This window comes from Dendrobium catenatum, unplaced genomic scaffold (genome assembly GCF_001605985.2).
Source record: "Dendrobium catenatum unplaced genomic scaffold, ASM160598v2 fragScaff_scaffold_3, whole genome shotgun sequence".
Taxonomy (NCBI): domain Eukaryota; kingdom Viridiplantae; phylum Streptophyta; class Magnoliopsida; order Asparagales; family Orchidaceae; genus Dendrobium; species Dendrobium catenatum.
Genome location: NW_021318465.1, coordinates 667125 through 693181, shown reverse-complemented (window position 1 = coordinate 693181; position 26057 = coordinate 667125). Strand labels below are relative to the sequence as shown.

Sequence of the window (26057 nt, the reverse complement as noted above, 5' to 3'; positions counted from 1 at the left end):
GAGAACTTTCGATTAAGGCTAGTCTTCAAACAGATATGTGGTATCTAACGTAAGTAGCATCAGTGCTTAGGTATGTGAGAATTTAATATTTAAAATTGAAAATTTCGCCATCTTGAACTTTAAAGTAGATGGTGGGCGAGCTCGATCAAGATCACATGGTTCTGTGGTCCTTGGTCTACTTAGTCCCTACAGATGACCATCTTCATCCACCAACTGCAAGCAACTCATGATCCTGGCCCTACTCGTCGCTCAACTCGATCTTCCTCGTCTGTTGTCGAACGCCTGCCAAAACCGAGCCCTAACCTCCCGTTCTAATTCAATGTCAAAGCCATAGCCCACCTACCTGTTGTGCTGAAACCGGCCACATCACGCTCCGATCTAGACTTTCGATCCTTCCACACCTTCGTCTGATCTTCGCCAAGCCTTTGAACCCAGTCACCATCACAGTCGTGCAATCGTATAGCACTGTGGCGCTACGACTCAGGCAAGGGACAGAGAGCAAAGCATTTTGGCGCTGTTAAGTAGATTGGGGATAAAGAGTGGAGCGCAACGACGCTCCAAATCTAGCACCACAGTGCTACGAGGCGAGCTGGACAATTTTCTTTCTAATTTTTCATGAAGAGTTGCATCCATTGGTGGTATTATTGTGTATCTCTTTGTTAATTCTTGTAAGAGAATGGCGCAAGAGTGAAGAGTGACAAAAGGAGATAGAGAGAAAAGAGATCTGCATTATTCCTCCTAAATTTTCATAGTGAATTTCTTTGTGCATCTGGCTCCGTGATTTTTTCCCAGATTCGGATTTTTTTATGTTAAACCCTGGTGTTTTTCTTTTCACTACATTTCACTTTCTTGTTTGTGTTTGCTGCATGGTTTATTTCACCACACTAAGAGGGAACATTGACATCATTCAAAAATGAAATTCTGCGGTGTCAGTATGATGCTCATTTGTGATGTTGCAATGGTGTTCTCCACTTAGGGGTGTAAGTGAGCCGAGCCGGCTCGAGCTCGGCTCGTTTATAGGCTCGGGAGCCGAGCTTATCGAGCTCACGAGTCGAGCTCGAGCTCGAGTTCAAGCTCGTTTCGTAAACGAGCTCGAGTTCGAGCTTGAGCCGGCTCGGCTCGTGAGCTCGTGAGCCGGCTCGAAAATAATATTTTGAGCCAATTTAAAAAAAAAAAACTTTGATGTCAGTTTTTTTCCACCAAGACCGGCAGTTTTATATAAAAATTCAAAAAATTTCAAAAAGTATTCTCTCAAATGTCTACTCTAACAAATAGTAATAAATGCTGGCAGCTTTTTTGCCATCTAAATAATATAATAAGAAGCATAATAAATGCTGCAGCAGCTTTTTTTTTCTCCCAATGCAATAGCTGTTTTTTTTTTTTTTGAATGCAGTAGGTGTCTAATACCATGGTAAAACTGGGCGGGAAAACAAAAGGCCGGGCGGGAAAGCTAGACAAACGGCTCGACGAGCAGCTCGATGGCTCGTTACAGTATCGCGAGTCGAGCTCGAGCTCGACTTTTGAGCTCGACTCGAGTTCGAGCTCGAGTTCAAGCTCGATATTTGGCTTACGAGTCGAGCTCGAACACCCCCTGACTCGAGCTCGACTCGCTCGTTTACACCCCTATCTCCACTACATTAGCATATGAACCAATGAAGAATTGCTTTAAAGTCAGTTTGGTTTTGGTTTAGCTTATTTTCTCTTTTGTAAAGTAGGATGAACATCACATTGGATCCAAAATTACTGTTATGTCGCAGATTTTAGTTCAACTTTGTGCTTACATCCTTAAAAACTAGATGAATGAATGAGAATTTCTTATGGAGTTGCTACCATCGAAGATGAAGATTGATGATTGCCGAACTTTCCTACCTTAACATAGCGCATCCTTTTCCAAAGGAAAAGTCCAAATTTGTGGTATAACGTTGAAAAAGCCACTGCAAGAAATGCCTTTCTAAAGTAAAGGAATATAATTTAGTGTACATGACTGCAGTTACCGTACATGAATCAAACAACCTAACTCTTTTTAATAAAATTTTGGGCACTTTGAACTAAAAATAAATAAGATATCACTCATTGAAAAGTATCGAACTGACCTTTTCCCAAACTTCTGAATGATATTCATTATACCATTTGGTCTCCGCAAAAGACAGCAATGAGCAATCAACTAGCTTACTCTGACAAAGAGAACAAAAATGGTACCAATGTAACTAAAAAAAAAAAATCAAGTAATAGGATAAAAAAAGTAGACAGAATATTTAAATAAACAAAGATATTGAAGGTGAGAAGTTAGAAATTGTATTATTTTGATCCATATAATTCAAAGTAGGAAAGGCAACTCACTCAAAGGCACCCTAAGCTTTGATTTATCCTTGGAGTTTCCATTTGCTGTTAAATTTTTCTTGCTTTATAATTTTCTAAAAAGTCAAGCGCGGAAAAATCTGATGCTCTAAGATAAGATCTAAAGTATACATGGTAATTAGTTGTCTCAATTTCATTTATAAAGCGGGAGTTCCACAACAAAAAAAAAGAACTATACCTTTCACATTTTCATTGCATGCTTTATGCTAAATCATACAATAATTGCAGAAATAGACTTTGAACTTGCAGTGGATGGCCATTCCAGTGAAAGCAAATAAGAAGAAATCTTGGATAGATGCAGCAAACAAAAGGTACTCATATTTATGAGTCGGTGTCAAGAACATTAACATTTCTCTTCTACTGACAGCATAAATTTGACCAATTTATACGGAATATGCAACAATTAGGTAATGCATAAGTCATACCATTTTTTTTTTCGTATTAGAGTCTGCATATTATCCTCAAGGTATTTATTTCCAAGCCTACGGAAATCAAGATCATCCATGCCCTTCAGCAGGGTTGAATTAGAAGAGAGCATAATTAACCATGCATTTATTGCATTTTAAATAGGTGGTTTGTATCCATGCATGGAAGTAATTCATTCTATTCTTCAAAATCAGTTTATATCAGATTCAGAGCCAATTTATGATTCCATTAAAAAAGATACAACTTAGGCTCTATTGGGGATCACTTTTTTTTTAGCTTTTCTGTTTGTTATATCCTAAAAAAAGTTAACAAGATGACAACCATGTTTGTTTATTTATTTTTAGTTTTCATTTTTAAAAACAAATTGTTCTGTTTTAAAAAACACTAGAAATAACTTTAGGTATTTTTAATAATTTAGAAACAGATTTTTATTTCATTAACAGCTCCGGACTACTACCTCCACCTCTATTAATCTCTCCCCCCTAGATTCTCTAGGAGGTGATCAATGCCAGGTACGCTGCAACGGAGCACATATTTTAGTATGCAATGGTTTGAGAATGATGAAAATGCGTGGGATAGGGTGCCAATGGCGGAATATTGCAATCATTATAAACGTAGATTGTGGTGGCCTGTTACGCAAGTATGTTATGGTTTCATGCAAGAGAGAGGCTAGAGGGTGATGGGTTGCAAGGGAGGCGTCGTAGATTAGTATTAATGGGCTATTGCAGGCGATCAACAGCTTAATTATTGTGGATGGTCGGAGTTTCACAAATAAGCAATTCATGCACCAATGGCTAAGATGAGTACATGAATCTACGACAAAAAGTGCTTCAATGAAGGGTTCCATGTATCATCAAAAGTTGATGAGTAGGTAATGATGAGAGAAAAGTTAAGCGGATAGGGTGTACTAATGTCAGCTCTAATAACAACTAATAGAGAAGAGGAAGAAAGATGCCCTATCCCTAACATAATCCCATCATAACTTCCCCACCTCTTTGTTGTCAATGATTTCAAGATTTAGTAGGAGCAAGCTAAGAAATGAGTTCCATGAGACGAAAGTTAACGGGGTAGTAGTTTATTAAATCATAAGCTTTAGGCATTGGACATGTAAATATAATAGTTTTATAAGTTTTGTACGCAAATCCCCCTAATTAAAAAAAAATGAACATCGCCTTATTTTTGTGTGATTTTTCACTAGTCATCAAATCTTCGGTGAAATTTTATGCACAATTAATGGAAGTTCATGACCTATTTCAAAATGATATTTGTGTTCTTATTGTGCGTGAGTGCTTGTGTTTGGTTAGAGATAGAAATGTTCATTCAAACACGAGCTTATGATTTCAACACAAGTATAAGAAGCAACATTTGTAATATCAAAATACTTCCCAGAATTCTGTAGAAGTAATATAATATTCGCATGTAAATCTGTTGACTAATTAGAGAGGAAACCATTCATATTACCATCCAAGCTATTTATAAAAAGACAAATAAGTTTTTGAAGTAGTATAAACTGGCTGATTATTTAACCAAATTAACCTGCAAAATACAAGCTTCTCGTATGAAAGCTAAAATGAGTCAAATGAAGCTACAATGGAACTGAACCGGACAAGATTTCAAGGCTTTCAAACTCATATTTATTTTTGGTTGAATTTTCCTTACTTTTAATTTGATTTATTTTATTATGTTCCCTTATCTTCTTATGGATTATATTTTTAATTTTCATTTTATATGGGATTGTATTTGAAGTTAAATTATTTTGCATTAACTTTATAACATTATTTCTATAAAACATGACTTATAATTGATTATTATTGATTGATGAATGAAATTAATTGAGGCTAGTTGTGTAATATTCCTGAACAAAAAAGACAACGAACGGATTGTATTGGTTCCAAAGTGTGAAAGATGTAAAAGCTTCGCTCCTTAATAGTGAGAAATGAGGAAAGGGAGCAGAGGGTAACTGAGAGAGCTAGCAAAGGAGATCGAAGTGTGCGACAATTGAGCGAGCATGACATTGAGGGAGAGAGATAACCTATAAGCATTGTTTAAAATGCACAATATGAGGCTCGCCTAGAGGCGCACAATTCAAGTAAAAAATGCCTCAAGGCTTACGCCTTGAGCTTTTTTTAAGAGGCTTACGCCTCATCTTGGATGAGGCCCACATTGAGGCGCCTTGAGCTTTTTTTAAGAGGCTTACGCCTCATCTTGGATGAGGCCCACATTGAGGCACGCCTCGCCTCGCTGGCATGAGGCATACGCCTCTCTCTCTCTCTCTCTCTCTCTCTCTCTATATATATATATATATATATATATATATAATTTTAAGTTGCAGTCAATTATTTGAGCTTTTTTTTAGGAATTAAATGTAGATGAGTAGACAATTGAGAAAGAAAAATTTAAAGTTAAACTTGATGTTATATGACACTTTAATACAATTCATATATTTTATGTTATTTTGTTCCTCTAATATTTTGATTTTAATTCTATTTCACATAATTTGTTACTTAACACTTTATATCTTATACAATTTTTTGTTTCATATATATATGTAAATTTGTTACTTCTGAGTTCAATAAAAAGTTAATATGTCATTTTTTAACATATTATTTGGATATTATATAAAAAACAATTTTAACTTTTATTTTGACTTTACGCAATTTTTAGATTTTGAGTCTTATACCTCAAAACGCCTTAAGGCTTATGCCTCATCTCACGAACAAAAAATGTCTCAATACTCAATTGCGCAATTTTAAACCTTGCCTATAAGCAACTGAGCAGGGGAAGTAGGATTGTTCACGATCTTCAGGTCAAGTGGTGGCAAAAAACTGGTATGAGCGACAAACATTGCGAGAGCAAAAGAGAGGGAGGCCTAAGGGTTGGGTTTCATTCTTTTAATTATGAGATATAGAAGGGGAGACATTGAAGGATTCGTGTTTCATTCTGGCCTTATAAAATTGTGATATGGAGTAAGGAGAGAGAAACAGAACGAACAAGTGATATGTCGTGTGAGATCTAGCCAAATTAGAGAAAGATGCAACAAGGGTAGAGTTCTAATTCAGAATGATTTTTTTTTTATAAACTCTAAATTTTAGAAAGGAAGTAATTTGGACAATAGTTATATAGAAATTATATCTGAGATGTAAAATATTATTAAAGCTTAATTTTGTCTAAATAAAATGATTGATAAGCTTAATTAAATATATATTAGAATTTGGGAAGTCCGGTAATATTAACGCTAAATGATCATAACAGCAAATCATTCGTGTATGATTACAACTGCTAAAGCTGTGCCAAAAAAACAATGATTATTGTATTGAAATTGAAAAGGCGATAAAAATGATTTGAACATTCCTGCAAAGCTATGCCAACCAAAATGTGTCAATCTAATGATTTGAAATAACATGGTAATCGTTCTGGATGAATGCACAACTTATAAATTGCTTTCCCTTGCACGAATTGATTTAATCAAATATTTACTAAAAAATCAAAATTAGATCTAAGAGGCATTGTCTTCATAGTTAGAAAACCTATTAAATATATAAGCTCTTCTCAAATCCATCTAGAAAAAGAAATGAAAAACCATCCTAAATTAGTTCATAACGTTTAAGCAGTTTAATTAGCATAAACCAGGTAACTGCAAACGGTGGAAATGCAAAATAAAGAAATATGCTGAGAATACCTGGATTGGCACAAATGTAAGCCTTTCGAATCCTAGATATCTAATGCCTCCAAAATTATTGGGAACCTTCTCCTCCTTAACGTGAAGAAGATTCTGCAAAATATTTAGATTGAACCACTTAAGCATCACACAAAACTAAAGAACTTTCCGCAAAACCCCCCTTTTTTTTTTAACTGAGCCAGACTAAAGAAAGAAATTATAATATCCAAGATCGAATATCCTTCAGGGTTGATGATAAGAAAAATACGCTTTAACAACAAAGTCAAATTTGCAACAGCAGAGTTAGCATATTAAACTTAGATAAATTTTAACAAAAATCAAGTTCTTTTTAGGGTTATCTTCATCATCCTTGAGACCTTAGTAAATCCTATTCGATAGTTAACAATGAATAATATTCTAAACATACTCACTAAACTAATTAACACTGGAATCAGGATCTTGCACTTAAATCATTTGAACTGAATATGTTAAGCACTCCTCCAAATAGTAGGTGCTCCAAGCTAGTCCAATGGACACCATCATCATCTATATGATTTCCCTTTAATTGAATTATAAATAAAAAAAATTTAAACATACAATAATTATTATCATCAAACCAATAACAATTAGCACTATAACACATCGGCTTATTCGGTCAACAATTAGAACTTTAAATTTAAGGGAAAAATAACTTTATAATCATAGATAAATGTCAGATTGTATGATATAACCCATTGCTTTATTTGATTTCCATCCATTGATTGCATTGTTTGAGATTAATAATTGTGCATAAAAAAAAAATGATAACCTATATATTACATGGGATTTCTCTTCGGGCTATATATTTAATGGAGTTTACATGGAATTTTCCAAATAAGAATCAACTCACCTTATATTCTAAAACACACTTGCTATTTGCATCACATAGTTAATCTTTTTTTTTATTAAAGCTTAAGCTTAGTTTTTAAAGGCTAAAGGATAGTAATTTAGTGGTTGAAATAACAATCTGTGTTGTGATAACAATCTGCAAATGCAGCTTCTTGATTCAATGAATCAATCAGAACCATCTGTTAACAGAGCACAAGCACGGCTAATAACTACAAATGCAGAAGCAAGAGGAAAAGAAAATTTTATTTCTTGAAAAACCCTTGCACAATTTTTTCTCTCTCTTTGATCCCTTTGATCTACTCAGCTTTCTAAGATGCCCCTAATAGGCTAATAGCACATTACACAGACCTATATATGCATTTTATCATATCAGCTAAGAAAATTTGCATAAGCCCACCAAAAAACATAACATTGGTCTCTGGCTTCTTTTATAAGCTAGTAATGCATATTAACAGAAAACTGACTTCTCTAACATGTTAGATTCCTGGCTCCTAGTATAAGCCAGAAAACATAATTACAAACAATCAGTAAACTCGCAAATAACGAGAACAAACTGAGACATATGACAATTCCCTTAAGAATCAGATTGTTGAATCTAAATGAAGATCACAAGTTAACAATCTCCACCTTGATCTTTGTTTATATAATATTCAATGATGCAACAATTGGCAGATTTCAAACAAAAATTAAATTTAGCAATTGGCAAACTCTTAGTCATTGCATCTGCATTATCTAGTTTAGATACTATCTTTTCAACAACATTATCATTAGCAATGGCATCTCTGATGAAAAATGAAGCTTCACATCAATATGATTGGATCTTTCAGGAAAAGCAGAATTTTTCATGAGATGAATGTCACTTTGATTATTACAATATAATGTAAATGTTCCTAGCGGGAAACAAAGTTCCTTTAGAAGACCTTGCAGCCAAAGACCTTCATTGATTGCCTCGGTGGCAGCCATAAACTCGGCCTCAATTGTGGGCAATGCAACTAAGTGTTGAAAAGATGATTTCCAGCTAACTATTCTACCATACTATAAATATGTATCCAGAAATTGATCTTCTAGTATCTAAGCATCCAACAAAATTTGAATATGTGAAACCTGAAAGAACTTCAGCAGTCTTACCTCCACGATCATAAAGTATTCCAAGATTTAAAGAGCCCTTTATGTATCTTAGTATCTATCTTACTACAGTCCAATTATTTCTTTCGGATGAAACACCAAAAGCACATTTAAGTGGACTCATTTTCAAATTAAATTTGTGAATTCTTTCAAATACAATTTTGAGATCATTTATATGTTCATGTTGAACTCTACTTTTTACAACTAGATCATCAACATAACATTCAAAATGTTTGAGAATCAAATCATCAAAGATTCGAGTCATCGCCTTATGATAGGCAGCCCCAGCATTTTTCAAACCGAACGGCATAACCTTGTAACATTGTATACCAATAGGAGTTCGGAACGAAGTGTGCATTTCATCTTTGGGATCCATTTTCATTTGATTGTAGTCGAAAGATCTATCCATGAATAAGAACATGTCATGGTTCAATGTATTATCAACCATAAACTCTACATTAGGCAATGGAAAATTGTCTTTTGGGCATTCCTAGTTCAAATCTCGGTAATCAATCCAAACATGGACTTGACCATTCTTTTTCCTTACTAGGACAATGTTAGTGATCCAGTCAGCATATTTTTCTTCCCAAATGAAGCGGCTTGTATGAGTTTTTTTGACTTAGCAACGACTTGTTCTTCAATCTTAAGTCGCATTTGCCTAGGTGCTTGCTTGACAGGCGACATTTTAGTATTGATGGAGAGCTTGTGCACTGCCATCTCTGGTGATAAACCAGACATCTCGATGTAGTTCCATGCGAAACAATCTTTACATTCGAGAAGTAACATTTTTAGTTCTTCTACTTTATCATATGGAAGATTTAAATTGAGAAATGTTGATTTTGGATATTCTTTAGTACCCAAACTCACCTCTTTGAGTTCATCTATAGTGCCACCTCTTCATATTCTCTTGGGGCTTCTTTCAAATCCATGATTAGATCTTCAACTTGTATTTCGAACTCAGGTGCCTCTTCATCCTTATCTGTAATATTGTAGGATGTTGCGTACTTGAGATATGAATGATGGGCATACTCAAGATATGAACGCCGAGCATATCCAAGACCTCATGTCGTATATAAACCATTTCTAATAGACCTCTGCATATGTTTATTATACCAGAGATTCCTGAAATAACGAACTCGTTTGTTTGTTTGTACGTGTAAAACCCGAAAATCTTATTTTAGGCTTAGCACGTTTTTTAAAGCGCCGCGACGAGAATTTAAGTGAGATTTTCAAGGTTATCGGAATGCAACGAAATTAATTTTAGTTTATGTTGTGATGATGAATTAGAAAGTTTTATTGGTTATGAGACAGTTGATCACTTTATAACAATTCAGTTTGAAGTTTATTAGTGGCTCTTTCATGTATTTTGGGATGATATGTATGTTCTAACCTTAAGTTTTAAATAAAATTTTGTTATGTAATTATGCTCTTCCGTACGATCGTCTGTTCCCGCCCCGATATAATCGGGCTAGCCGGGCCGGGTCGTGACAGTACGAAGAAGATATTTTTCTTAATAAACTTTTACATAAGGGGTGCGGGATATCGAGGGACAATTATCCACTGATTTTCTTCGCCCCATTCACATTCTATTTTGTGGGAAATATGACTTAATATAGCCTTTCTAAGATTCCACGCTCATTACCCCATTCAATGCTTTTAACATTTCTACATTTGTGCTCAAAGAGGAATCAAAGTTTTAAAATGTGCCATTGGCATGAGCACTATTTTGATGATGTTTGTGGACGTCTAACTTTCATATATCCTTATAATCAAAATTGACACTTTGTTTTACTTCCTAGTTAGGGTTGGTCCCCAAATCCTCTTCATTATGCGGCTTCGTATTGCTTCTAGGTTGATAGAGGAATTTTTCTTCTTCCTCATTTCTCAGATTAATTGAAGAGCTGCATCGTACCTTATTTGCCTGATTAGCTTAGTAATCAAAAGGAATATATGATTGTTCACTTCTCCTTTCCTCTTGATCACATGCTTATAGAATTCAAAGAAATCTTCTTCTTCTTCAATATTACTGTCAAGATGAGGCACCGAGATAATTTGTTTCAATTTGCTCTTGCCTTAATCTTTTGGCTTTATTTTATCGAGTATGGCAATTTAATTTTTTGGAAGATCCTCGATCATTGGCTTTTGTGTTATAAAATACTTGGTATCGTCATAAATTTTAATTTCATGCACCTAGAATGGTTGTTCATCACCATCTATTCGATGTTCTTCCCCATCTCGATTATCTTTTCATGCATTGGTGCAATATTGAAGGCACGATTCCATATTCATGCAGCCACGATCTTTCGAGGAGTGCCTCAAAAGAAATGTTAGAATCAATTATATGAAATCTTGCCTCTGTGTAGAGTTCCCCAAAACTTAGAGTTAAGACCAAGAATCTCAAGATTCTTAATCCTTGTTCATAGAATCTTTGCAGAAATACTATACTTTTGTTCAAATATTGGACATCCAGAGCTAACCCTTTGAGGGTTTTGAGGCTAATTAGATTAACAGAGGAATTTGGATCAATTAGAATTCTGTTCATTTGAGTTTTGTTACTTTCCGCAGTAATATGAAGCAATCGATTGTGATCTGCCATTCCCAAGAGCAGATCGTCATCATTAAAGGTGATTTTAGGAGGATTCTGAGCGTACAAGGTCTCCTTCATACCTTGTCTACGAAGAATGCCTCATATTGTTCTGCATTTTGCAAAGCTTTAATAAGCATCTCTTGAAGGTCCTTAGACATAATGAGAGCATCATAAATGCTTAGCAATGCAGACAACTTGCAGAGATGGACCAAGACATTATAGTCTAAAGTAGCATTAACAATCTTCTTAGGTTTAGGTGGATCCTGTGGCATAATATTCTCATTGAGCTGAATATAAGGAATTGTTTTGTTATGTTATTAATTTGTTAATTAGCTTTAGATTATATTGAATATATTATTAATTGATATATAGAGTCAGAAAAAATGTTGTAATTGAAGAAGATTTTGAAGATGTGGGCTCCAAAAATTCGGCCCCGGCCTTCGCCCGCATGTTGCTTTTCTTTCATGGGGGAGTTTTAACGGATTTAAGTTCCGGGGTAAATTTTGGAAGGCATATGAGGTTTGTAGATAAAACACTAACCAAAGATTTAGCCCTCATTTTGTGAGGACTTTAGGATCTGAGTTCTGGTTTCCTATAGGCGCAAGCCCCTATAGTTAATTACCCCTCCCGATCACGAGAGAGAACTTTCGATTAAGGCTAGTCGTCAATCATATACGTAGAGATACATGTTATATGGCATATAGTAGCATCAATGGATATTTGGAATTTGGGAATTTAAGGTTTGGAAGATTTGGATATTTGATATTTAAAATTGAAAATTGCACCATCCTGCACTTAAAGAGAATGGTGGGGGAATGGATGATAGACCCGATCAAGATCTCATGGTTCTGTCATCCCGGGCCATCATGGTCCCTGGTCTACTTAGTCAGAGGAGGTAGTAGTCGACCCAACCTGACAGAAGGATCCTTGTCGGCAGCCATGGGTTGCTTCGTCCAAGGGGACCTTATAGACCTGGGGTGAATGTTTGTCTAAGGGGACAAATTTGAACCCATCTTAGCTAACAGAGGGCTTTGTGCCCTATCGATCATATCTTATTGATTCATATCTCAATGATTTGATGCCATTAAGGAACGTATTGACTCTGGCCATAACCGGTATTTCGTGTTGCCATTTGGCGGCAAAACCACTCGGTTCAAAGGGCCTCGAGTCATAACCGTTTATTATGTGGTGCCATTTGATGGCAAAACTGCCGGTTAGAGGACACGTACCACGTCCTTATTGACAGAAGATTGTTTGAGAATGGATCTTAGTGATATTTTCGACTAGGCATTAACTCTGTGTGAACTAAAGTAAATTTTCATATTTGTTCACCCCGGCAAACTGTTGCGGAGGGTGGATGAATTTTGCTTTAAGTGTTTGAATGGTTTATTTTCATATTTAAATATCCGGGATTTGGATGATCTTTTTGGAATTTTAGAATTTTTGGATTTTTTTTTTATTTTTGGATTTTGGACTTTGTGGAGTGACATTTTGAAATACTTGAAATTAACCCCTCCGGTTGAGATCTATATTCAACGTGGCCCTCATTGGAGTGTTTGGGGTTATTTACATTTAAAGCTTAAACCATGTCGACCCTATCAACTTGCCGATAATGCCTTTGTTAGTGAATTCTCATTGTTAGGCCTTGAAGGCCTAATATGAATGTATTAATATAAGTATATCGATCATCGTAACCGTATATTTGTTTGATTATTCGAACCCTGCCGACTCCTATTGATCAGCATAGAAGGATTGAGTTCGAACTTGAATTCACTTATTGACCCGCGCAACATCCCTAGACGTCATGTGTATACTTATAACACGCTCGCCGGGGCCCATGCGGGTGTTTGGGAGCATTTTATAGTTATTTATCAGACCTTGTCAACTCTTATTTACCTGCTTAGGAGGATCATATTCAAATTTAATAACCTGCACAACATCCCTAGATGTAACATGTATTCCTACAACATACTCGTCGGGGCTCATGCGGGTGTTTGTAATTGTACTTACTCCTTGTGTACCTATGTGTATACAAACTACGGTGCACGTGCGGGGGCTTTCTTGAAATATTTGTGAAACGCCTTTTGTCAGCTTACATGAATGTTGCGGATCCGGTGGCGTGTTGTAGTAGCTTGTGAATTGAGTTATTTGCTGTTTTGAATAGGTAGACATCTTGCACTACTTGTATAATTTATACATATAGATTATAGTGCACTAACTAATCTCCTACTTTACATTTGTAGATTCTTGTAGATAGCTTGTTGTATGCACGATGCGTTTCCCATTATAACTCGTAAGCACTTGCACTTGATATAGTCACTTTGTATCTTGTTTGTGGATAATAGACCGGGTGTACTATGAGTCTTCTACAGTGGCCCATGGATACTTGCATTTGTTGCAGTCATTTGGTATTTTGTTTATAAATGGCATTTAACGTGTTGTAGGTCTCCTACAATGTATCTTCTACGAGGACCCATAGGCATTTACATTTGTTGCAGTCCTTGTGCGTTTTAATGCTGTCTTTTGGTCCTCGTGGTGCATCCGTTACTGCTACATGTATGCAGGAAGACATATTCGTTCACAGATTGAAATTGACTACAGGATACTACATTTACTGAAGTCTTTCTGTATCTACCCACATGTGCAAGCATTTGTATTCATAGGGAACTTGTATGTATTGCAGATCTTCTATCCTTGATTGCATGCAGATCAGTGTGCTTATTTGTATCTTGATGTTGACTACGAGGATGCTAGAATACCCTTGCTACAAGAGTTTGCGGGTGCTTGTATCTGTTGCATGTCAGTCTTTGCATCAACTAATAATTCTCTTCAATAGGGCTTCTAATCTTTAACATACAAGTTCATTGGTCGATTGATATGAATACTGCAGATTTCATGTTGGCTATACATAAATCAAGGGTCTTGTAGTATATTTATTCTTCTAATTTTAAAGTAGATTGTTGTGTGTTCATTTACCCATTAGTCTGCATTGATAACAAAGAATCTGCTTCTCCTACATCTCCCTTGCTTTGCTTGTGAACATGTCCTTCGCTATTATATTCCTTCATGCTCATTTACTTTGCAAATATGTCGCTTGTGTGAGAATTATGTTGAATATCATAAGCTTCTCGTTGCCCTTGGAAGTAGTTTATAGCTTGCATTTTGATTGGTATAAGAGCTTTCCAATATTTATTTGGGAAGTTCATATTTTTTTATTAGCACCTTGATTGGAATGCCACCACATTTGTCGTACATCTTCTACAAGCATGTCAAATGTGTTCGCGACGGAAGGCTTCGTTTGGGTCAGTATTTAACGACCTCAGAAATCAGCGATCGAGGAAGCGTACGCGGGAATCCTGCGAGGAGACTTGGACGGCGCCGAATCGGCGTGATTTCGGCAAGGTATCGCGGCAGGATTCATGGATCCGTCGGGTGGAAGGTTTGTATGTGGGATTTTCGTTTTGTTTTCTCCTCTCTTTTGATCTTTTGTGTATAACATGAAGGTCAACAGAGCATAAGAGGCACTTGTTATACCTTGCAGTTTAACGGATTGAAAATCATAAGGTACTTTTATGTTCATTATCCACAATTCGTATGCATCTAGAGCTTATCTGCCACATGTATGGTGTTTTGTTCATTGATGCTCATCACACATTAATTTTAGTATTTACAAAGAAACCCAACAAATTTGCTTGTATGTTGCTTATGTTTGAAAATATTCCACCACGAGTTCTATATATGTTCCTTTGCATTTAATTTGGAGCTTACCACTTGTAATCTATACAAGTTAGATCTTTTATGGTTCATTTGAAATTCTTTGGGTCATCATTAAAATCAAGTCCAAACTCAAATTCGTTCAAGATTTGCTCCAAGTTTGAGTTCAAATGGTTCAAATTATGGCTATCTTGAATCAAATGAGATTCAAATTCAAGCTTTATTGTAATTCAAGTTCAAAGTACACAAATAATCTTGTTAAGTTCAAGTGGCAAGTTGAAACTCTATGTCCCCTGTAGTCCAACTCAAGTATTCGCTTGAGTTCAAATTATGTCCAAGTCATGTCCTTGTTCATTTCAATTTGAATATTCAAAAGTCCATTGTGGTTTGAAGTTGATTCAAGTTTGATTTCAATTCAATTTAAGCCTCTTGCACATTTTTTTATTTGGTTTCAACTGCTTATTAAGTCACTTAGATTTTGTTCAAAAGTCCAAGTACAAGTCACCCGTGTTCACCCGAAATTACGGCAACCTCCCGACGTCTCCCCCGTTCAGGGGAAAACTACGAGAAACTGGGCCTTCCCACCACGCGCAATAAAGGCGTGTATGATAGGTGCCCTCAGATGAGGACACCACGGCCGTGATCTTCCTTCCCACCACGCGCAATAAAGGCATGTATGGGGTCTTCGAGGGTACCTGTTAGAAAATGCAGTTTGCTTCCCCCCCCCGCTCGGAGGTACTTATGAGTAACCCCGCCTCGCCGTAGGTGCCGCACCGGGGTCCCATCCCACCACGCGCAATAAAGGCGTGTATGGGCAATTTCCCGGTGCGCAACGAACATTGAAGTAGGGCTTGTAGGTGATTACCCGCCTCGTCGTAGGCGTCGCACTGGGGTCCCATCCCACCACGCGCAATAAAGACGTGTATAGGCGATTTTCTGGTGCGCCGCGAACTTCAAGGGCAAGAATCTAAGCTTTAGATAATTCATACCTTTGCGATGTTTGGTGGCACGTGGATCGAGGTTGGAGGAAAGGCACCATTATTTTTTTAAAAAGGAATATTAATTAAAAAAGATTAATTATAATTAAATTTAATTATAACTAATTATACCTATTATTGTTTAATTACAAATAAAAATATTGATCTCTCTCTCTCTCTCTCTCTCTCTCTCTCTCTCTCTCTGGATCGGAAGGGCTCGGGTAAGGCTAGGGCAGAGGGAGGTTGGGTAGAGGGAGCTCTCAATGGACGGAGGATTTCAGCAAGGTAGGGAAGGAGGAGTTTCAGTGCTATGGTGGTCGGAGTTTGGCAGCTTCAGGAGTGGAGGTAAGAGTTAGGTCGGGAGATCGCCAGCGGGACTGGGCTGACCGACTTCAGAGAAGGGGCGTGGATTTTCGGTTTGAAGTCGAGAGCATCCAGAAACCTCCATTCCTCCACTATTTACGCTTGATCGAGGTGAGATGCAATTTTTGCAGGAGATGATCGATTCGGCACTACTGCATAGTACCTCGGCGGAACTTCGCAGGATTCGCGGGATCCAGAAAAAGCTAAGATATGATTTCATTTTCGTTTCCTTTGGGTATTATACAGAGGTCAACAGAAGATGACAATGAGACAAAATTCATTGATGATATAATTATTACATAGAGGACTCTTCTGAAGAATATGAAACTGAGAATGAGGCTGCCGTGAATCTTAATTCTTGTGCGTACTTAAATTTTAAGAGAATCTTTAACTTGAATCTTATTTCAAACTTTTGTTTTATAATAACATTTCATATTAAGATTTGTTATTTATGTCTTTATGATGATGAATCGATTAAATATGTTGACAGCTTTATTATTTATCATTTTTATGAATTATTTGTAATTTTATGAGTTTTTTTTTTCTATTTTGAGGCCTATGTCATGATCTGCCTTGAGGCTTACGCCTAATCTTGCTAAGGAAAAACGTCTTCTCGATTTCATCTTTTTAAACCTTAGTTGTATTTGAATTTGACTCTTAATAAGACACAATGGAGAAAAATAAATCATGTAGTAGACCACACATAGTGGGATAAAGGCTTGATGTTATTGTTGTTTCTTGTAAACCTTAGTTGTATCTACCCTATTCGGACCTACTCAAACCCTATTTGATTACTATTCAGCCCATGCTATAACTGAATTATTGCATGTTGTCTATTATAATCACTCCAAATTTGTTGGGTTATTTCGAATATTAAACGAACATTATTTGAACATTTTATTCAACTTTTATAAATTCTTCTAACAATATCTTATTCAACCTATATTGAACCTTGATAAAACAATTTCTAATAACAACGATTAATGTTTGATTAGGTCATAGATCATTTTTTTATTGCATATGATCATAATCATATTAGAATTTTGTTCGAACCTTGTCTAAAAGTTTTTCAAACCAAATTGCAGTGAACTTAAAAAAAGTAGTTCTCGTTCCAAAGAAAGGGTATTTTAGTCCAAACAAAACTTTCAAGTATATTTCTCCAAGAAATAAAATTATGGGCATATTTCTCAAATTTCCCTAGACTTGTTTAGTATAATGAGAGTTATGCCATATAGACCTAGCTCATAGGGCATCACCTTATGACACGTATGTACAAATTAAAGTAAAAATCACTTTTTGCTAATCTTTATGTATTGTACAAGACAAACGTTACCAAGAAATTCCATTGCAATTGAGTTCATGTATTTCATCAATCTAAAAAAGTACCACAAAAAAAAGGTATAGGACAATAGTTGAGTCATTAGGTATCACTTTCTTAAGAGCAAGTCAATGTAAATTTGAGGCATGGTGGTCATTGGGACAGGAGAAAATGAAAAACTCAAAGTTAAGTTGTTAAAAACTAAGGAGCTTAATATAGCTTCCAATAAATGTTCGGGCCCAAAATGAAAAAAAAAAAGACTAGCTTGAGATTGGTTTTAAAATATTAATGTAAACAATTCTGTGCTCAGAAGCCAAATTCATTGATCTGAAGTAGAACCAGGACCAGCCAATGAGTTAATAGCCTACTTGATATATAATACAAATGTAAATGCTAAATCAGCTGCAGTTCCAATGGCCTGAGGCGCATGCTTTTCAATTATTATGAAAAAGGTAGCAAACCAATGAATACTTAAGCGTGGAAAGATTTAAGCTAACACACCAAATGCCATTAAAACATGTAGACTTTGGTAAAACCTGCAACCATGTAAGCTGGCAGCATTCAATAATCAGTTAAAACCAATATCACATGTATTGTGCACCCTAAAATAAACAAGGACTTTGGGAACTGCACAAAATACCTCAATTCGGATGCCAAAGGAATGATCTTCGTAATATCCAGGTTCATTACTAACAATCATACCCATCTGCAGAGCAATCATATTTCCATATCGAAAGCTTATACTTTGCGGGCCTTCATGGACATTTAATGCAGCTCCTACCCCATGTCCAGTACCTAAAACATGTAAAGATGAAATCTTAGACAATATATACAAGAGAATGTGCATACCAGAATTACAATGATAGGAGCCGAGCAGATTTTATGGGTGTTCCAAATTACAGCTCGACAAAGTAAAAAATAAAACTACCATGTCGATAGTCAAGCCCAATTTTCCATAGAGAAGATCGGGCAAGCACATCCAACACAAAACCAGGAGTACGTTCAGGGAATATTGCTTGATCCAAAGCTATATGACCCTATATAAAAAAAAGAAGAATGCGGTTACAAAATACTAAAACCATATTTTGGCATGATTTCCAAATAAAAGATGGAATAAAGAGTATTTTACAGTCCCCTCCCTCCACCCACCCACCCCCCACCTTCTCCAAAAGTCTCACTGAAACTATTGTTTTAAGATACGCTGTTATACCCGAATCAAATAATTATATTGCCAGCTCTAAGTCACAAGGTGATCCCTTTGTGTGTCTGAAATGTATATTGTGTGTGTGTGTGTGTGTTTTTTTTTTTGCAACTCTACTATTTGACTTTAGAAATCAACAACAGAGAGGAATTACCAATATCTTTACATAAGATTCGTTAGTTAGAGTTAGGGGATATGGTGAAAAGCTCATTTTTCATTTTTATGATGTCATATTGAGCAAGTGGTAGGCATGAGAATGGAGTTGTTTAAAAAAATATGCTGCCTAAACGAACATTTACAGCATGTCAACCAAATTAGATTTTTCTAGCTGAAAATGGGCATACTGAAAACTTAGGTGATGGAGTGTTTTCATGAGTTCATTGATCTTAATTCCTGCTTAACATTAATATAAAGTATGCAGATTGTTTCTTAAAAGGACCAAAGTGTGGCATTGTTTTGTTAGAAGGTGCTACTTTGTGAAAAGGAGAAGGGCAAAATGATATAAAATGATTGTAAAATGATAGGCCTCAAAACTTGACAAATGAAAAAAATTATATTGATTTATATTAAATTTTCAATGAAAATTGTGAAAGAAATTAAAAATTACCTGTAAAACTCTAGTGAAGCATTCCTTCTGCCTAGCCGTAGGATCACCAAAATGCACCGTTCGTGTAATGTCAGTAGTACCATCAACATATTGACCACCGCTATCTAAAAGGAAGAGATTTTTGTCACCAACAATGCTGCAACTATCAGGATTTGAGCGGTAATGTATAATAGCTCCATTTGCACCATAGCCTAAAATGAGCAGCAATAAGTAAGAAACAATTAGATTCAAGAATTTCTATGAAAAAGCTATGCAGACTATTAGAAAAATCCATGAAAGGCATGCAAAAAAAAAGGATTTAATAAGTGAAAATTGGAGAGGAAAAAAGATTCACCCCAAGTAGTTGAAAATGTTAAATTCAAAAAATTGGAGCGGAAAAATACTTAATTTTATTGCACAAACTTATCCCCATTTAAAAATTTGTACAAGATATCCTAATAAATAAACAAATAATTACAGAATAATTCATAATTGCTCTAATATAATCCTTCCTAAATCAACCATCTAAATATGGAAGGAGATCAACGTGATCCAAGTGAGCCTCCCATGAATTCCCATCTTAGCCGTGGGATCAAAATGCCAAGGGACAGCTAGGATTTAATAAGTGAGCCTCTCACGGATTCTTATCCAGCCATGGGATCAAAATGCTAAGGGACGGCTAGAATTTAATACTCCCCCTCAAGCTGGGTAATACAGATTTGTCATTCCCAACTTGGTAAACAAACCTAGGAAGGTAAAGTTATCGAGTCCCTTGGTAAAAATATATGCAAGCTAGTCTTTTGATGAGACATGGTCGATACATATAAGACCACTATCTAATTTCTCCTTTATGAAATATCTATCCACTTCTATGTGATTGGTCCTATCATGTTGAACCGGATTATGAGCTATGCTGATTGTTGATTTGTTGTCATAGTGTAGCTTCATGAGTCATTCCCACTTGATCCTTAGGTCTTCTAGAATTATCTTGATTCATAGTAGTTCACATAGTTCAAAGGTCATAGCTCTGTATTATGCTTCTGCAATAGATCTTGCCACCACATTCTGTTTCTTGCTTCTCCATGTAACAAGGTTTCACATTGAGGTAAATCGTCTATCTACTAGTGATCCTGCGTAATTTGCATCAATATATGCTTCTGAAGTTATTCCACAACCTCTTCTGAAGAGAATCTCTTTACCTAGGTTCCCCTTAAGATAGTGTAGTATTCTGTCCACAGCTTGCAAGTGAGTCTGGTTTTAATTTTGCATGAACTGGTTGACCTTGCTTACAACAAGTGTTATATCTGGTTTGGTGTGGAAAAGGTAAATCAAATTCCCACAAGCCTCCGATAAGATCTTTTATCTAAATTTGGATCTTCTTTAGCATCCCTCAGTTTGAGATTTGGTTCTACTGATATTGGTGCTAGTTTACAAGCTAGTTTATTTATTTCTTTAAGAATATCATTAATGTATTTTTGTTGTGAAATAAAGATTTCTTTGCTAGAGTGGGGCACTTCAATTCCAAAAAAATATTTTAATCTACAAAGATCTTTGATTTCAAATTCCTTTGCAAGACATTTCTTTAGAATTTCTTTATCCTTTTCATCATTCCCAATCAAGATGATATCATCTACATAAACTACTAAAATTGTGCTTCACCTGAGTCTGGGTGCTTGAAGAATAATATATGGTCTCCTTAGCTTTGTCGATAACCATTAAGAAGCATGACTTCTGAGAATCTTCCAAACCAAGCTCTAAGTGACTGCTTTAGCCCATATAAAATGATGGGGACATCCGATTTCGACACGTGTACCATCGCCGACGGCGCAGATCGACGGCTACGATCCAGATCCTCTACTTTTGAGCTTTACAGCTTATGTCATGTATTATTTTCTTAGTTTTCCTAGTTTGCCCCTGAGGGCATTAATTGACTTATGTAGCCCCGAGGGCGTTTATGTCTTTTCTTTTCTTTCAGTTTGAGCCTCCTTATATGAGGCAATATGCATTGTATATTTTTTTTTAGTTTTGATGAAATGAAATTTGATCATTGTTCTCTTTGTGAGTTCCTCCCTCCAAGATCTCTTAGTGAGTTCGCCGGAGAAGACTAGATCTCTTTGTGAGTTCTAGTTTTCGTGCTAGTCACTCTCGTGGAAATTCAAATTGAATATAGCTGAGGTTAGTAATTTCATGATCGCTCGAATCCCTTGATTTTTCCCTTTCTTCCTCCCCTTGCATAGGCTGCCGCCTAACCTTGACCTGCTCAGGCCGCCGGCCACCTTAGCTGCCTCCTCCCGCCGGCCAGTCCCTCTCCAGGCCTTTGGCCGCCAACCCAAGACCAACCCGTGCAGCTACCCCACCTCCACAGCTCCCCAACTCCACAACTGAGTCCAACCGAGAGCTCCAGCCCACTGAAAGAAATTTTCTTCCTGCAGGCCCTTGCCGCCGATCCTCCCTGCGTTGCCCAGCCCGTGGAATTGTAAAATCTTAATGCCTAATTAATTGCCTAATTAATATTCCATATTATGGCAGGCAATTAATCACATTTGATTGTGTTTGAAATTCAAATTCCTTTTTCTTCTCTTTTAAAATAAATTTTGGGAAGTTACCTAAACTTAAATTAAATCTGAAATAACAAATTTCAGAATTAATTGAGGATTAATTTCTGCAAACGTGGGCCCCACCTCCAATTTCCAAATCCCTCCCTGCTATATGGCCGGCCATCCTTGCCCGTGAACTCCCCTTTCAATTATATTAATTGCTTCCTATTAAAACTCTACTCCCTCATTAACCATTGACACCTCATTTGGAAACTATTTTGATTTTCAAAATTAGTTTTCCCACCCCCCAGGTCTCCTCCCTAAACCGAATTTCAGAAAACCTGAAACTGCCGTGACCTGAGGCGTGTTTCCCCAACCCGAGCTCCCCTTGGCGTTGGCTGGAGCTCTCCCATCCAAGCCCTTCCTCCCACGACAGCAACCCGACACCATTTCATAATTTGGTGACCTCTTGCTTCTCCTCCCAGCATGCTCCATCGGCTCCCGGCAAGAACGCATGGAGGTACCTGAGTGAAATTTCGGGTTTGAGTACGACAACCGCGGAAGGGTCAATATTCTCCGATCACCTTTCTTCGACGTCGGTTTCGACTTTGACGATACCGTCGAGGAATACTTGGAGAGGATTCTACCACCACTAGCGGAGGTCATCGACGACCATTTCTCCGTCTACACGTGGATCATTGAAGGACGACCACCTACTCCTGCGAGTCCGGCTCCCTCCCCGGCGACGAGTCCCCTCAAGATCACTTGTCTACTCGTAGCGTCGCTAAGCCTACTTACGGTCCTTTTCCGCTAAGCCTCCACTTCAAATTGAGTGACGGATCCTAAGGTGAAGGGTTTAAACCTTAAATTTGGGGCTTTGTTATTTTAGCTATTCGCATTACTTGAAATTTTGACGTTATTTTGAAAAGCCTTCTAATCTCTGACTGTGACTTCTTGTTGTTACTTAATCATTCGTCTTTTAATTCTTGAACTTCAATTGATTACGCATAAAGTTTTGGTAGCAAACTTTGATTCAATATTTCTATTAATTTTAAGTGCAATTCACATTTCACCGCATGATTGATTCACATCATAAAACCTTTTTTAACCTACACACTTTGTTAACCCTAGATTGTTCCTTGAATTCTAGTGGAATCTCCATAAATATTTCTTCCTCCAAGTCCACGTGTAGAAATGCATTTTTTACATACAACTGTTCTAGATGTCATTTATAATTAGCTGCTAGTGAGAGCTAGATCCTCATGGTGTTCATCTTGACCATAGGTGCAAAAGTTTTCTGATAGTCAATCCCATATGTTTGAGTGTACCCTTTCGCCACCAGTCTTGCCTTATACCTTTCCAGGGTACCATTAGCTTTGAATTTCATATAGAACACCCATTTGCAGCCGATTGATTTTTTCCCTACTGGTAGATAAATGATCTCCCATATATTGTTCTTTTTTAGAACCTACATTTCATCTTTCATGGCACTTCTCTAATTTTCATTAAATAAGGCTTTAAAAATATTATTAGAAATATGAATATTATTTAGTGTAACCAAAAAATTTATGTGAATATGGAAGGATGCAAAGTTAGTTATGGGGTACAAAGGAGGTTTTTTTGGTGAACTTGTATTTACCTCAATTTCAAGAGATGATTCAGATTCTTGGATCTACTCTGGAGCATGAATTGGATCTATACGCCTTGAATACACTTTTCCAAATCTCGTATTATTAGATAAAAGGGTTTCTTAGGCCAAGTTCCTCATCATGGGGAGCTCTAATTTTATTTGTAAAGAAGAAATATGGGAGTTTCAGAATGTGCATCGATTATAGAAAATTGAATAAGCTTACTGTTAAGAACAAATATCCTTTACCCAGAATTGATGATCTATTTGATCAATTGGAGGGAGCTGCAGTTTTCTCTAAAATTGATTTGCGTTCTGGATATCATCAGCTATGCATTAAGGAGAATGATATAGCTAAAATTGCTTTCAAAATCAGATATGACCATTATGAGTTTGTTATGATGCCATTTGGAGTGACGAATGCTCCAGCTATCTTTATGGACTTGATGAACAAAATTTTCAAACCATCCCTGGACATTTTTGTAATTATGTTCATAGATGATATCTTGATTTATTCAAGAGATGAGGAGAGTCATCCAGTCACTTGCATGTAGTGTTGCAAACACTTAAGGAGAACAAGTTGTATGCTAAATTTTTGAAGTATGAATTTTTGTTGTGCAGTGTAAATTTTTTTGGGCATGTGATTATTGGTAAAAGGCATTTCTGTTTATAAGAATAAAATTCAAGCCATTGCTAAGTAGCCAAGGTCAACAGCAGTTTCAAAAGTGAGGAGTTTTCTAAGTCTTGCTAGTTATTACAACAGGTTTGTAGAAGGATTCTCTCAGATTGCAATGTCGTTATCCAGATTAAATCAAAAGACTGTAAATTTTGAATGGAATAATCAGTGTGAAGGAGTTTTTCAAAAGCTAAAAAATTGTTTAATGACTGCCCCAATATTAACAATTCCATCAGGTTAAAAAAGATTTCAAATTTTTTGTGATGCTTCATTGAGGGAACTTGGATGTGTATTAATGCAACATGGTAGAGTGGTAGCATATACTTCAAGGCAATTGAAAGTTTATGAAAAAAAACTATCCCACGCATGATTTGAAATTAGCAGTTATGATTTTTGTACTTAAAATATGGAGACATTATTTATATGGAGTCAGATATAAAGTGTTTACAAATCATAAGAGTCTCAAATATATTTTCAATAAAAAGAACTTAATTTGAGACAGAGAAGGTGGCTAGAGCTCATTAAATATTATGATTTGGATATATAGTATCATCCTAAAAAGACAAATGTCATGGCAGATGCACTTAGCAGGAAAATTCTTGGATATGCAAATTAGCTAATCACCCAACAGGAGCAGATAATCAGGACATGAAAAGATTAGAGATTTAGTAGTCAATTAGAAAGATACTAAAGACATGTTATTAAATCAGTTGATGATACAATCCACTTTGAAGAATATAATATATACTTTATTACATCAAGATGTAAAATTTCAAGACATCATAAAGAAAGTACAAGCATGCCAGTTAGAGACTTTTGTATTCAATGACAAAAGATTGCTAAAGCATAACAGCATAATCTGTATTCCAAATGTTGGCAATTTAAGAGAAGAGATTGTAAAACCCGAAAATGCTATTTTAGGCTTTGCACGCTTTTTAAAGTGCCGCGACGAGAATTTAGTGAGATTTTCAACGTTAACGGAATTTAACGGAATTAATTTTAGAAAATCGTACGCGAAATTCTGATCGTTTCTATATAAATAACCCTTACCTAATTTAGCCTATTTTAGGAGTTAAAATTTAACGAAGTTTCATAATGACGATTTTACCCTTAGTCATTTAAAAGCCTAAATTTAGTTAAGGGAAGTTTGGTCTTTTAGCATTCCCTATTCTCTCTAATATATCAAACCCCCCCCCCTATAGCAAACCCCCCCCCCCCCCTTTCTCATTTCACGCAAACGATCGGCCGAAATAGAGAGGAGAGGCGGACGGGCGGACCGTGCGGGTTCCGCGAGGGTGGCTCCGACGACGTTTTTCCGGCGAGAAATTTAGGTCGAATCGAAGAGGGCGAAGAGGGAAACACTCCGGTATGATTCTTTTCAAACGAATCCCTCTCAATCTCTAGATATTTGAGAAAGAAAATTCTAGGGTTTTATAAAATTTTGGAATTTCTTCGAAATCTCTTTACGAAATCTTTAAGGAATATTTAGAGGATTGTTTTGGCAATAAAACATAGAGATTTGAGGAGATTTTTGGAGATTTATAAGTTAGGGTTTTGACCTAAAACTTAATTTTGTAAGACACCTTTACGAAAATGATTTCTAAGGGTATTGGGAATGATTTTAATGCGAAAATTTTGATTTTGGACGAAAACTTTATTTTCACTAATTTTCATGATTATTTTAATCCGAAAGTTATTATATTATTATTAATATATGTTAAGGACCAATTTTGAAACAATGATTTGATGAAAATGAAGATTTATGGATTTTTGAAAATTAGGTAATTATTAAATCCGAAAATTCATATTAATTTAATTAAATATCCTTTAAATGTCATTATTTAACACTACCGTTGCCAGGTCCCAAGTCCTGGATGAGAAAAGTGAAGGGTTGCGTTAGGTAGTCGACAGCTAGCGTAAAACTTGTCGAACAACAATGACATGAATCCTTTAAGAAATTGTGTTAATGCTAGGGCGTCCCCTGGAAGCGACGCGCTGTATGGCCTGAATACAGTG

The 26057-nt window shown here is 36.2% G+C and overlaps 1 protein-coding gene across 1 annotated transcript in view; it reads right to left on the bottom strand.

Moving 5' to 3' along the window:
- LOC110093434 (aminopeptidase P2) overlaps positions 1 to 26057 on the bottom strand; it is an 85153-nt gene that overhangs the window by 4644 nt on the left and 54452 nt on the right. The window contains exons 8-12 of the mRNA XM_020818313.2: positions 19223 to 19413; positions 18343 to 18451; positions 18055 to 18209; positions 6464 to 6556; positions 2094 to 2174 (exon numbers count right to left, since the gene is read on the bottom strand). Coding sequence (XP_020673972.1) covers positions 2094 to 2174; positions 6464 to 6556; positions 18055 to 18209; positions 18343 to 18451; positions 19223 to 19413 — 629 coding nt within the window. The remainder of the gene's footprint in view (positions 1 to 2093; positions 2175 to 6463; positions 6557 to 18054; positions 18210 to 18342; positions 18452 to 19222; positions 19414 to 26057) is intronic.